This window comes from Prinia subflava, chromosome 2, assembly GCF_021018805.1.
Source record: "Prinia subflava isolate CZ2003 ecotype Zambia chromosome 2, Cam_Psub_1.2, whole genome shotgun sequence".
Taxonomy (NCBI): domain Eukaryota; kingdom Metazoa; phylum Chordata; class Aves; order Passeriformes; family Cisticolidae; genus Prinia; species Prinia subflava.
The window spans coordinates 112,710,845-112,723,145 of record NC_086248.1 but is presented as its reverse complement, the minus strand read 5'-3'; the positions used below and the strand labels follow the sequence as shown (position 1 = coordinate 112,723,145).

At 40.1% G+C, this 12,301-nt stretch overlaps 1 protein-coding gene across 4 annotated transcripts in view; it reads right to left on the bottom strand.

Annotated features, from left to right (window-relative positions):
• Positions 1-12,301, bottom strand: part of GPCPD1 (glycerophosphocholine phosphodiesterase 1) — a 40,777-nt gene that overhangs the window by 7,118 nt on the left and 21,358 nt on the right. For all 4 annotated transcript variants that reach the window (XM_063391651.1, XM_063391655.1, XM_063391653.1 and 1 more), the window contains 13 exons: positions 11,656-11,779; positions 9,737-9,980; positions 8,552-8,714; positions 8,328-8,460; positions 8,053-8,107; positions 6,388-6,480; positions 5,248-5,325; positions 4,371-4,410; positions 3,581-3,642; positions 3,186-3,251; positions 2,192-2,328; positions 1,308-1,443; positions 825-985 (listed from right to left, as the gene is read on the bottom strand). In XM_063391651.1, the coding sequence (XP_063247721.1) occupies positions 825-985; positions 1,308-1,443; positions 2,192-2,328; positions 3,186-3,251; positions 3,581-3,642; positions 4,371-4,410; positions 5,248-5,325; positions 6,388-6,480; positions 8,053-8,107; positions 8,328-8,460; positions 8,552-8,714; positions 9,737-9,980; positions 11,656-11,779 (1,492 nt within the window). The remainder of the gene's footprint in view (positions 1-824; positions 986-1,307; positions 1,444-2,191; positions 2,329-3,185; positions 3,252-3,580; positions 3,643-4,370; positions 4,411-5,247; positions 5,326-6,387; positions 6,481-8,052; positions 8,108-8,327; positions 8,461-8,551; positions 8,715-9,736; positions 9,981-11,655; positions 11,780-12,301) is intronic.

Below are 12,301 nucleotides of genomic sequence, written 5' to 3'. Positions count from 1 at the left end.
CTTCCTTTGTTTTTTTGGGTTTGGTTTGGTTTTTTTTCCCCAGGTAAAACAATATACAAAGCAATACTCTTGCTAAAGCAGAAGCTTTGAAAGCCTTCTGTAATTTGAACTTCAGTTACACTTAATGCTTTCCCAATTAATTTCTTATCTATCAGAAATTTTAGTTTAATAAAACTTCAAATTAAACTTCATCCCACAATGACTAATTTCTCATCCTCAAAGACAAAAGAGCTAAAACTTTGGGGTTTTGTAAGCAACCATAAAACAACACTTTTGTTCAAATATTTAACACAGTATTCTGATGTCTCCACCTAAGTTTTTGGATATAACAGCTACTTTCTGAAATTACTAATATGGCAGTTTGCCCTGGAGTCACTCCAAGCTAATTTTAATAGGAAAAATGTGAATGCACAGCTTTGAAGCACAACAGAATGTTGCGTTAACTTCATGTAGAATGCTGAAACTTCCAGTCAAACAACTAAGTAACATTTTCCTCACCATATCATGTACATAACTTAAAAATGACTGCCATGAATACTAACAGCACCTTGAACGTATGCCATGCACTAGTTCTTTAAAGAATCAAATTACATTTACATTAAACTCAGGAAAAACAAAAGTTATTTTGCTACATATACACAGCTGAAAGAGAGGGAACTGGTGTTAGACTCGCTCTTGATCTGGGTTTATGGAGTCCTTGTGCTTTCTGTACCCAGTCAACCAAGAAGCAACATGAAATTTCACCAGAACCAATTTACAACAGTTTCTAAGATTGATGATGGTGGTGACCAAGATTATTATTTTAAAAAGCCACGACTAAGTACCTGTCGTATATTAACCCATGAACACCATATTCTTTCAACCTCCTCCTGTTATCCGGGTCATTTGCATCGTCACCCCATGAAAAAATAACCAGGCCTTTGGATATGGCTCGTGTGATAAACATTGGATTCCTCAGCAGGTCTTCAGAATGCACATTAATTCCCTGAAATACAAAAGGCTTCAATTAAAATCCATGTTTCTCAAACACTTACATCAGCTTTTTTAATCTTTTGACATTGCTAGCTCCTAACCATTTCATCCATAATAATAAAAAATTGTTCAGTACAATTAGGGAGTTTATTTACAGTGCTATTTTTAAAACACTGTCTTAAAAAACACTTGAAACAATGGACTTATTTTGGCAGTTACCCAGTATTAGTGTGTGTCTTTTGTGAAGTTAGTCATAATTTAAAGCATTAGTGTCAAAAATGAGAGGTTTAAAATCAACAGTAATAAATCAGTTTGATTTTAACTTGTCAGCTTACCAGCAAGTTTTCAAACTGTGCAAAGTTAATGGCAATGGGAGTTGTGCGAGATCTGAGATCCATAAGCTCTGGATAGAGTTTAGATTCCCCTTGGGTGAGAAATAACACGGGATACTTGTTTTGCTTATGCCGGATCCTGTCAGGAAAAGAAGTCCACAAATAGCAAATTAAAAAACAAAAGCAAAAAAGTAAAAATTAGATCTCACTGTTTCGAGGGGAATTCCTCTCTTTCCTGCATGCTCTTCTAGTTCCTAGCTGGTGCAAGGAGAAGGTGCCACAATTTAGCATCAACCTGTGCAAACCGCTCCAATGAGTTCTTTTGCCATTACAGGAAATTAACACACAGGTTGAGGACTCAGCCCCACATCCTCCAAATGTTTATATATAGTCCCCAAAGGCCATTTAGTTCTGTGATTTTCTTCTCAAATGCACAGATTCACGATAATCATGAAGATCCATGAAGGGAATTTCTAAACATGGTTAGTGGAGAGCCCCCAACCTTACCTAATGCATTTTTCAAGCTGGATACTGTAACAAAATGATTTGTTCCTAAGTTAGGCTTGCACATCCTTCAAATATAACTGCAAAAAAACTTTGGGATACCAGGAGAAACCCTAAGCTTTTTTGTTGTGCTAAAAAAGAGAGAAGCATCCAGAAAGGCACTTGACAAAAATATCCACTATGACTTTGTTCTCCTCTTTTATTTTTGGCTCATTTCAGATGGCAAAGCGGTCTCATTTCAGTTCCCAACTATTCTGGCACCCAAATTTTATGTCTAAGCAAAACTCCTGTTAGTTATTTCCTGGTGTGTGTTTTTAAACACAAAGTAAATTTTACCAAAAAGAAATTCAAAATGAAAGTACATTATTTCTCTCTCAACTTACATTGTACAAATATCAGCATGAAAAGAAGAAAACACAATTCTTCTTTTTCCAGCATTCATCAAAACAGTTTTCAGGATAATATCTAGAAAAAGGTTCATATCAAAGTACGTTGACAAGTTGCCGTCCCATTGTCCATCCTAGAAAAAGAAAGCACAAGTCTGAGTCACTTAAATTAATGGCTACTAAAATTATTTTAACCAGCAATGGTCTCCCAGTCAACCTGAGCAATGTGAGAGCTCAGCTGGCCAGTTTGAACACGGAATCAATCCCCCACTCTGTTAAGTGCTGGGTGCAGCCCTCCAGCCTGACTGACAGCCTGAGAGGTGCAGCTGAACTCTCACAGCAAGAGACTTCACTGAAAAATTCTGTCTCCCCATCCAAGGAATGCATTCCTGGGAAGCCAATTACAGCTTCAAAAGCACAAAGGAATCCCCTGAAGCCCAGTAATCACAGCAGCTACTCTCTGTTGTGATTTCTAGCATACTGACTTCCACCTACCACCCTCCTTAGCTTCCTTCCTGTGCTCCAGGCTTCCGATCCCAGCCTTTGCAACCATTTCCCTCTGCACTGAGTGCTGCACAATCCAGCTGAGGCTGCAGCCCTGCTGACAGGAAGGAAGCAGCTGCTTGCATTCCTGCACCACGCTGGAGCTGCTCCTGCTCTGGGCCAGGACAGGTTGAACTTCTCAGCACTTTCTTGCCTCCCCTGTTGTGATCTGGTGACTTTAAAAGAGTCTCCTAGCAAAAGCAGTCTGAGCTGCATTATGAACTCAATCCTATAAATACCTTTCATCGTCTTAAGAATAAGATTGTTCATTTGTTGGATGGTGCTACTATACCCCCAGTTTAAGAATAATGTATTATTAAAAAAAAAAAAGGGCACAAAAGCCCACAAAAATTATGCCTCTGCAGCTCATAAACTGTCACATCAAATTACAAGCTTTAGCCATGAGAATATCAAAGAATCAAAGTAAATCACATGTATGCTTACTTACCCTTTGTTGGGAGATCCATTTTATTTCTATGTTGAACCCAACATCTTTAGAAATAGACTCCAGGACCTGAAAAAAATTTTACTATGAAGAAATCCCAAAGCAAAAGAGGACAACAAAGCACTATGAAGGTTAACTGTTGTGAGAATACATTGGAATTTAATGCTAATGGTGTCCAACAGTAGACTTAAAACCCCTGGGTTTTTAACATTTTATACAACACACATATACAGTCTTTTCTACCCCAATTTAAACTAATGAATACATAAAAGCGGATAAAATTCTAAGAACAAGACTTTGACACAGCACAAATGTGAGTCAATTCACCTTAATACATGTCAGAAATGCCCCATTTGTACTCCTAAAGAAAAAAATAATTTTGCTCCATATTCACTTACTCTTTGCAGAGAAGGAAATGGCTGTGTCTCAAAAGCAGAGTTCTCCTCCTCTTTAAAAGATGCTGGAAAGAAATAGGAAATATTGAATTAAACCAAACAGAAGCATAATCCCAGTAATGCCAGCAAGAAATCGTAAGGCCTTTAGGAGTGAACAATGGGATCAGGACTCCCTTTTGAATGCCTACACCTTTTCCTCTAACACTGACATACTCCCACGATGGTGTTGGCAATTCCTGGTTTGGAATTTTAAACCTTGCCACAATAGATATCAGAATGGCTTCTCCCATCCCTCACCACTTCACTCAGTGAATTACATTCACAATAAGCCTTGGCTATCCAGCCTTGTTCTTTTTTTTAATTTTATTTTATCTTTTCTTATACAGGTGGGATGTGTGAGATAATTTGCTGTCCCTACAAAGGGCATAATTAAGGCCAAAAATTTACTGCACTGATAAGACATCCTACAGCAGTTACCAGAGTTCTTGTCAGCAATTCTGAAGGTACAGCTGGAGAAGCATAAGATGGAAACATTAGTGGCTATTTTGTTATGATTATTCATTGATCTATATATTTGCCTCCTACCCTTCTGTCCCTGCTTTCCAAAGCAGAGTAACTGCTGTTCAGATATTTCCTGCCCAGTAAAGAACTCTACAGCATGCACAAAATTAACTGCATAAGCATTTAGAAATGTCCAGGACACATGTGATTACAACAAGCAACTGCAACCACAGAATTTATAAAATTACATGGTAATAAACCAATCCCAACACTCTTCCAAACTAGTACATACCATTGTGATCTTTTACTTTCAGGGCCGTCACGTGAGCCAGCTGAAGAGCATAAGAGCAACATTAACACTCTGCCCACATCTTCCTACACGTAAAATGTAACTAATTTTGCTTGTGAATAGCTTTAAAGTTTAAAAGTCTATTACAGACACAGTTTCAGTAATTTGTAAAAGAATAAAAGATATACTAGTACACATCACAGTTTTCTTTCAAACTTTGTTTTTAAGGATTTCAAGAAAAGCTCAAAACCAAACTGAAAATTTGCTCACGGAAAATTCAGAAATCATGTTAAGGGTAAACCCATAAAATTATAATTCAACATCAAGATGTGAGGAAGTCTGAACATTGATCCCTCCTCTGTGTTTCAATGCAGAGGGCTGACCCGTTTTATGTTACAGTCACACACACTGAGCTAGAATCAGGCCAGCCAACTCCCTTGCTCCTTTCAAGTGCTCTCTCCACAAAAAGGAGCAGACCAAGTCATTTTAAGCAAAAAGAACCATATGGTTCTTGGACCAGCCAGATGATTTCCTTGACTGAGGGCAGCTATCTCAGCAGGGTCTTCAGTAGCCCACTCTACTGACTTTATCTCAACAGAGCACTTCTGTTTGGAAGGTAGAGCAGTTCAACATAGTCCACTTAACGTTTGAAAATTAAACACTATACTTCTAGAGGATAAAAGTAATGACTTTTACTTGATTTACCCAAGTTGTGAAAACGGCAAAAGGATTTTTCTTGGAATTACCTAATTGTTCTGCTTGTACAGTTTTTAAAACCGTGCTGTCCCGAACTATCTACAGTTACTCCCCAAACCTCCAAGCTTCACACACAATTTGAAATTCTGCACACAGCATATTGTATTAGCCAGGGTAACAATACCTTTAATAACTGCAGCTGATCAAATGTGAGTTCTTTGACTGCAATCTCAAACAGTTCCAAAGGCTCTGTATCCAGTTTCTTTGAAGAGAACCAACACATAATTAAGCATCACTGAAAATACCAAAAAAGCCTACACACTTTTTATATTGTAGCATTAAAGGCAATTAATGTTTCCCATTTTATTGATAAAGATACAAGTGGTATCTTATTAAGATTATCAGTTTTCACAAGACAACACAGGCACTTAAAAGCATCAAACAGGTGTCACTTTGAAATAAACCCCGGTGTTTAGTCTTTCATGCAAGTCAGAGGCTCTGAAGTTCTTCTCAAAATGTTAGCATAATTAATCTGTAAAAATTTGATTGGTTAATGTATTCAGGAAAGATGTGTGCAAGTAAAGAAATGCAGTAAGAAGTACTCCAAGGCAGTTCAGTTTACTGCTGTTTATCCAATGGCTCAGAAACTAAAAAAAGATAATGTCTTGGGGTAAAACTGACACAAAGACAATACCCAAACTAAAGATCTGCTATCAAAAAAATTCTGTCCATTTCTCACTTTCCCTCTTCCCTAAGAATTTCTTACTGAGCAAGATAATACTGAGTGAAAATACATGGAATATTCATTCCCCTCCAGCTAACTTCCCATTTCCACAGCTGTTCAAAACCAAGCTTCTTATGAAGTGCAACACTGCAATGGGTGTGGGAGTCTGAAGACACAAGACTCAGTGCCAGGACAGAGCAGTGTGCTCTGCAATCTCTCCCTGGATTCACTGCCAGAACTAGGGGGGAAGATAACCAGGACAGAATGCAAACATTCAGGCCTGAGCATAAGAGAGCTCCACAGGCACCACTGAATATAGCAGAGTTGTTTGCTTGTTTTCTTCCAAATCTTAAGTCAGAAAGAAGCTAAACAGTAACTACAACGTGGCCTTGAAGAGTGCCAAACCATGCATCTGAAATGCTGCTGCTACAACATCAAAAGGAAAAACCTCAACCTCCCTGCTCTCTGCACAAAGTAAGGCTGCATATTTATTCCCACTCCATCCCTTGACTCCCCAGAATTATTTCTGTGAGAGCTTGACATTTCACATTTCTAGAAGGGGTGTATTCATACATAAAATACAGACATCATCTGCTTTACCTTTTTCATGGCCATGCAACACGTGAGATCATGGTATACTATAGGCACGTGATCTTTAGAAAGATGAACATCAAATTCCACAAATGCTGCTCCCTACAGAAAATTGAAAAACACACAGAACAAAACAAAAGCCCATTAACTACTTATGCACAAGGACTACAGAACTGCATGCGAGTATTCTCGAGTATTCACAGGTCCTGGACATCAGGCAGAAGTTGAATACAACTGGCTAGTTACCAGTTAAAGAATGCTTAGCCATGGATTATTAATGATGAAAAAATTATATGGCAAATTATCTTAATTACCATAATACAGACATATATACAGATGTATCTATCTTGCTTAATGTTGTAAACTCTCTAGTAAGATTCAAGGTTTGTGAACCTTTCAAGTGTTGTGAACCTTTCTCTATAAAAGACTAAGATGATATTTTTAGATACATAAGTTTTAAACACAGATGACTTTGAGGCATCTCCCTCCCTCCTCCCAAGCACCACACTGAGTGACAAGGGATGGCTCCATATTGCCAAGGCTTTAGGGGGATATTCCATACAGGAACAAATTTCTGGAGTCACTGGTGAGTAACTCAACAGCAGTGTGTTCTAAACCCTGCAAGTGCAGAAAGAGCTGCATCCAGCATTCTCCTGCCCTTTTCAGCTGTCATTTTCTGTTAGGCTTTAAAAAACAAACAAAGATGCAAAAGCTCTAAATACAGTCTTTTGGAAAAGAGGGAGGGCCAGAAAGAGAGAAAAACAGCGACAGGTTTGGGGTTTTTTTACTTATATTGACCGTCTGCAAATCATTTCTTTGAAAGCCTCCATTCATCACATTATCACTCTGACATCCACTTTTTCAATCAGCACAGAGAGGAAAGAGGACATGGGGGGGTTTTTTCAGCCCTTTCCTCAGCAGAAATATTTTCAGAGTGGTGGCTTTCGGCCTTTTCAATCTGCAAAGGGATGAAAACACCTCTCCGGTGATGCTGCTGATGACTTCACAGCAAATTTCTGCCTCAATGCATATTTCTTGTGAGTGCTTTAAAAGCTGTCTATAAACCCGTGGTGTCCACTCAGGGATTAAGAACTGCTGTTCAAAACAGGAATTCAGTAGCTACAGTTTTATTCAGTGATCAAGACTAGTGGAAGGAATAAAAGTGACCACCTCCATCACAGAATTTAGGCACATGGAACTATTATCTCCCAAAGTGGAAGTCTTAGGATTTCAAGTCTTCACTGCAGCAAGCACCAAAACAAGGATTGGTTTATTCCACCAGCTCAGCTCCCAAGTCACCTTTTCACACAGCAGGTTTCAGTTCACAGCAGCCCCAGAGCAAGACCTCTGCCACCTGAGAGGATGCTGACAGACTCCAGCAGTGCCAGAATTTTATTCATTTGTTCAAGTTGTCTGTACAGGGTTGAGATTAAAATCCTCCCTGTATTAGAATACCACTAAATGGAAGTTTTGATTTTTGATTTTCAAGGGACTTGAGAATGAGAATCTAATCTACTATTAACGTCCCATAACTCAGGCAATTTCCACAGAGATGTTATCCAATTTACATCAGTGCAATTACCATTTACTGTATTGAATCATGCAAATTTAGCATACAAGCCAACCTAGTTTGCACCAGGCAGGTGCTGTGTGTGTGAAAATCTGTGTACATACATGACTAGCTGCGCTCCTCAGGGATGCAATGGTGTTCTCCTGAACTTTAGCAAGCCTGAAACAACAGCCAAGAAAAAGGGTTTGTCAGATGCAGTACAGCACAGGATTGCAACAACAGAAATACAAATCAGTAGTTTTTCTTTTAGAGAATATCCACAACTGATACTCAAGTGAATGTCTATGGGCTGCAGCTTTTTAAACTGTCCACTTCCTCAACTGATGCCAGTGACACAAAACAATTTCCCCAGTTTAAAATGCAAAAAAAAAAAACTTACTTAGCTGTTGTTGTAGAATTCCCTGATCCCCTGTGCCCAACATCCAGAGTTGTTCTTGGTTTCCAGTATCTTGCATATGAAGCCTGCATATCACACGTGTATCCCTGGATGGGTTTGATAATGATGTAGTCCACTGCAAGAAAAACAGCAATGCCTCACATGTGAGCCAACAGCAGGGGGCTTTGAGGAAGGTGATCTGCATCTGTGGCTGGCATCAACTGTACCTCTAACTTTTCCAATTGTCTTCCTTGGATTTCTGCTCATAATAGCAAGGGTGAGAACTCCAGCACTCTTCCCAAGTTCTGCAATTGTGGATGACAGGAGGCAGGCAGAGCCCACGTGGCCTGGGAGCACATCATCTTGGACTACCTTCTCACCTAAATCTTCCTAGAAACAGAACAAACAAAAACCCCAAACCCCAATGTTAGATGGGAGTGAGAATTCTGAACAAACCCTTCTGGCTTGCTCCTCAGGCCATAAGGCTTCTTGTGTGTTACACAAAATACCACTTTCAGCTAAAATTGTTTAATGTAACAGTCAGTTATGAATTACTATCAGCAAGATGAAAAATTTGACAGAAATCTACAAAACTCACATTTTTCTTTGACACCATTACATTTGATAAGCTTTTCAGATCAAAATAGCATGCAGGGAATAGTCTGTCTTCTAAAATGCCCAAGTCCTGTTTAGAACAAAAACTAACTGGAATAATATTTATGTTTAAAATGCTAAAAACCTTGGTATGCATTTGCAGGGAAGAACTAATATACAGAATGTGCACTTGACCATAGTCAAGTTCAGGAACTATGTAGAGACTTTACAACGATGACTCTAAGTGATCCTAAAGGCATTTTCAGACCAAAAAGAGAATGCTTAAAAACTTTATTCTGTCTAAGTTGCTTTCTTTTAAAAAAACTTCAAATATTAAGATCTTTCAAGAGAAAAAAACAGTGCAAAATAACAGACACAGTAGTGAGAAACCAGTTTTAATCTGCATAAGTTAGTTCAGAGAAATCTCTTTTGCTTATAATATAAAAATTTAGATTCAGTAATTGTGATATAACCAGTTCATGTACACATTGTCCAGGTTGAAGCAGGAGAAGCATAACTTAGCTCTGGCAAAGGATTACTATCGAGCCATCCTAACAGCACCCAACACTCCACACACAGAGATTCAAGTCTAATTTGTACTGACTCCTAAACGAGCAGAACTGAAAAACTTCCTGTGTTTTTCACAAAAACCCTTCTACAAATGGGCTGGCAGTCAGTAGTGTCATACTTGTGTGAACAGCTCCAAAAGGTCAAGAGCATCAGGCAGCAGCTCTGTTTCAACAGTGAGATCTTCACAATGACTGACTCGAGCTCCAAAAGGCAGACTGCAGTTGCCTCTCAGGAGTACAGTGACATACCTCAAAGAAATCAAATATTAACTCCAGGTTATCGGGCTCCATGGTTTGTATCGTGTACTCGATCCATCGGTCCGGCTGCAGGGCGTAGCCGCAGTCCGGCTGAGAGTGCCGGCACTTGTAGTCGCTGTCGCTGATGATGGAGAACTCCACCGTGTTTGCCATCTTCTGAGGGACAGTGGGGGAGGTCTTCTCTTGGCCATCCTCATCATCGTCCTTCTCGAGGCCTTCTAGGGTCAGCTTCACTCTGCTCAACCAGAAACAAAACAAATGGTTAAGTCACTGCAGTGCTTTTGTAATGATAAAGATTTGGGAAGAAGCTCCAGCAGAAGTTCATACAATACAAGAATTCTTCTCAACCACCACTCACAGGACAGCACAGGGTCAAGAGTTTGCAGGCACTGTCTGAATCCTGTTTCAGTCACATTTCAGTGCTCAAGCCACTGCTGAAAGTTGACCCTGGGTAAATATGAAAACTCTACAAGTGGTCTGAGAAGCAGCACCCCACCAGACTGTGGGGCTGCCAGACAGACAGCCCTCCTGTACAGATAGACACCATAATGCCAACAGGCTAATGAAATGCACTGGAAACAGCAGTCATCACCAAGATCAAGACTTGAACATCGGGGGCTGCTGATGTGTCTCTCTGATAAGGCAGATAAGTTACCTCTAATAAATATAAGTAATATAGGCTGAAGTAATTAAGTCCCTTGAAAAATCCTAAATGAACATTTGAACTGAATGTATTTCTGAAAAATCCTGGACTGAGAAGCACAAGTCTCTCTGTAAGACTCAGAATCCTTGATCATACAGAGCAAACTTTCCAGACAAAACGAGTTATGTCAGTGATGCAAATACCCATGAGTAAACCAAATCCCTTCCTGCATCACAGACACAGCAGATGGGATACCGGATTACCATTTAGAGATGCCAAGTAACCAGTAAAACTGAAGTCATATCTCCAAGAAATAATTACAATCATAGAAATCTATTACACCAAGTCCACATTAAAATATATCCTCATAAAAAAAAAAAAAAAAAAAAAGAAAGAAAAGAAGTCACCACACAGGTACTCCAGAAACTTGAAAAATGACACTGCCATAGGGAGTGAGTCACAGAAACTACTGGACAGAGCCAACATTTTAGGACAGAGTATTTAGTGAATGTGTTTATCTTATCAAGTTTTATTTCAGCCATTTAATTTAGACAAGAACCTGGCTTCAGAAACTACTACAGTACCACCAACACTCCCAAGTCCTTCTCAGGGTTGCTCTCAATCCATTCTTCACCCAGCTTGTCCTTGGGAGTGCTCCAACTCAAGTGCAAGACCTTGCACTTGGCCTCGCTGCACTTGGTGAGATTTGAAGCTCCTAAGCCTGCGGAGCTCCCTCTGGATGGCTCCCCTTCCCTCCAGTGTGACTGCACCTCTCAGGATGGTGTCTTCAGCAAACTTCCAAAGGGACACTCCATCCTGTTCTCCATGTCACCAAGCCCTGAGGGACACCCCTCATCCCTGGTTTGCACTTGGACATCAAGCTGTTGACCACAACACCCAGAGCAGCCACCCAGCCAAATCCTTATCCACTGTGTGCAACAGTGCAGTCCTCTCAACACCAGGGCCAAGATACCCATTTCTGACAATTAACTGTGCAGTTACAACAACGCCTGCTTTTGGAGGCACCTCTGCAGAGAAAGGCACCAAACTGATTCAAGTAAGAACCTAAGAACACTACATCTCCAGCCAAAAAGCAAGAAACGCCAAGGCAAGCATGGAGTCAGTATCTGTGCTTTAACACTTGGAAATTGGGCTATTAGCAACCCAAAATGAATTTAAAGGCTACATTAATTCAGTAAAAAGACATATTAGTAGTATTGACAATTAACATGAGGTAAATCGCACACTGAGATGAGCAGGCTCTTACCTAAACCTTGATGTTTTAAATTTCTTCTTAGATATCAATACAGGGGGTTTCTCAGAATAATGCAGACGCAGCCTTATTTCTGTCTGACATGTCAGCCACCCAGCATCCACTGTTTTAACACCATCTACCAAAAGCCAAACAGAAAGGAGAAGACATCTCAGTCACTTATTTCAGGCAGATCTAGACAGTTCCTCTTGCCATCATCTTCCAGATAATCCTCCTTATCACCAGCCTGTATCTATAGCAGTGTAGGAAGTTGGGTGCAGCCTTTCCCCAGTCTGTGAACTGCCCAGAACAGCCAAGAGACACTGCAGCTGTCTGCTGGCTTTAGGGGGATTAAACAGGAACAATGATCATGTGTGAACCACCTGCAGGACTGCACTGAGGAACATTCCCCTGTCCTGGGATCTCTCAACACAGGGAGTAATTCTGACAGCAACTCTGGAGGTTCATGAGCAAATAGAGGCTCCCTGGTTCTGATGAGATACAAGAGTGTGCACCAGCTCACACAATCAGTGCCAGTAAAGCAGTGCGAGTCTGCAGGACAGGCTACAGCAACAGTTTTGATGGAAAGCAGGGAAAATCCTCACCATAAACACCAAAACAAGGAAAGCCTACAAGCTGGAGAAACACAGGTTGTAAACTC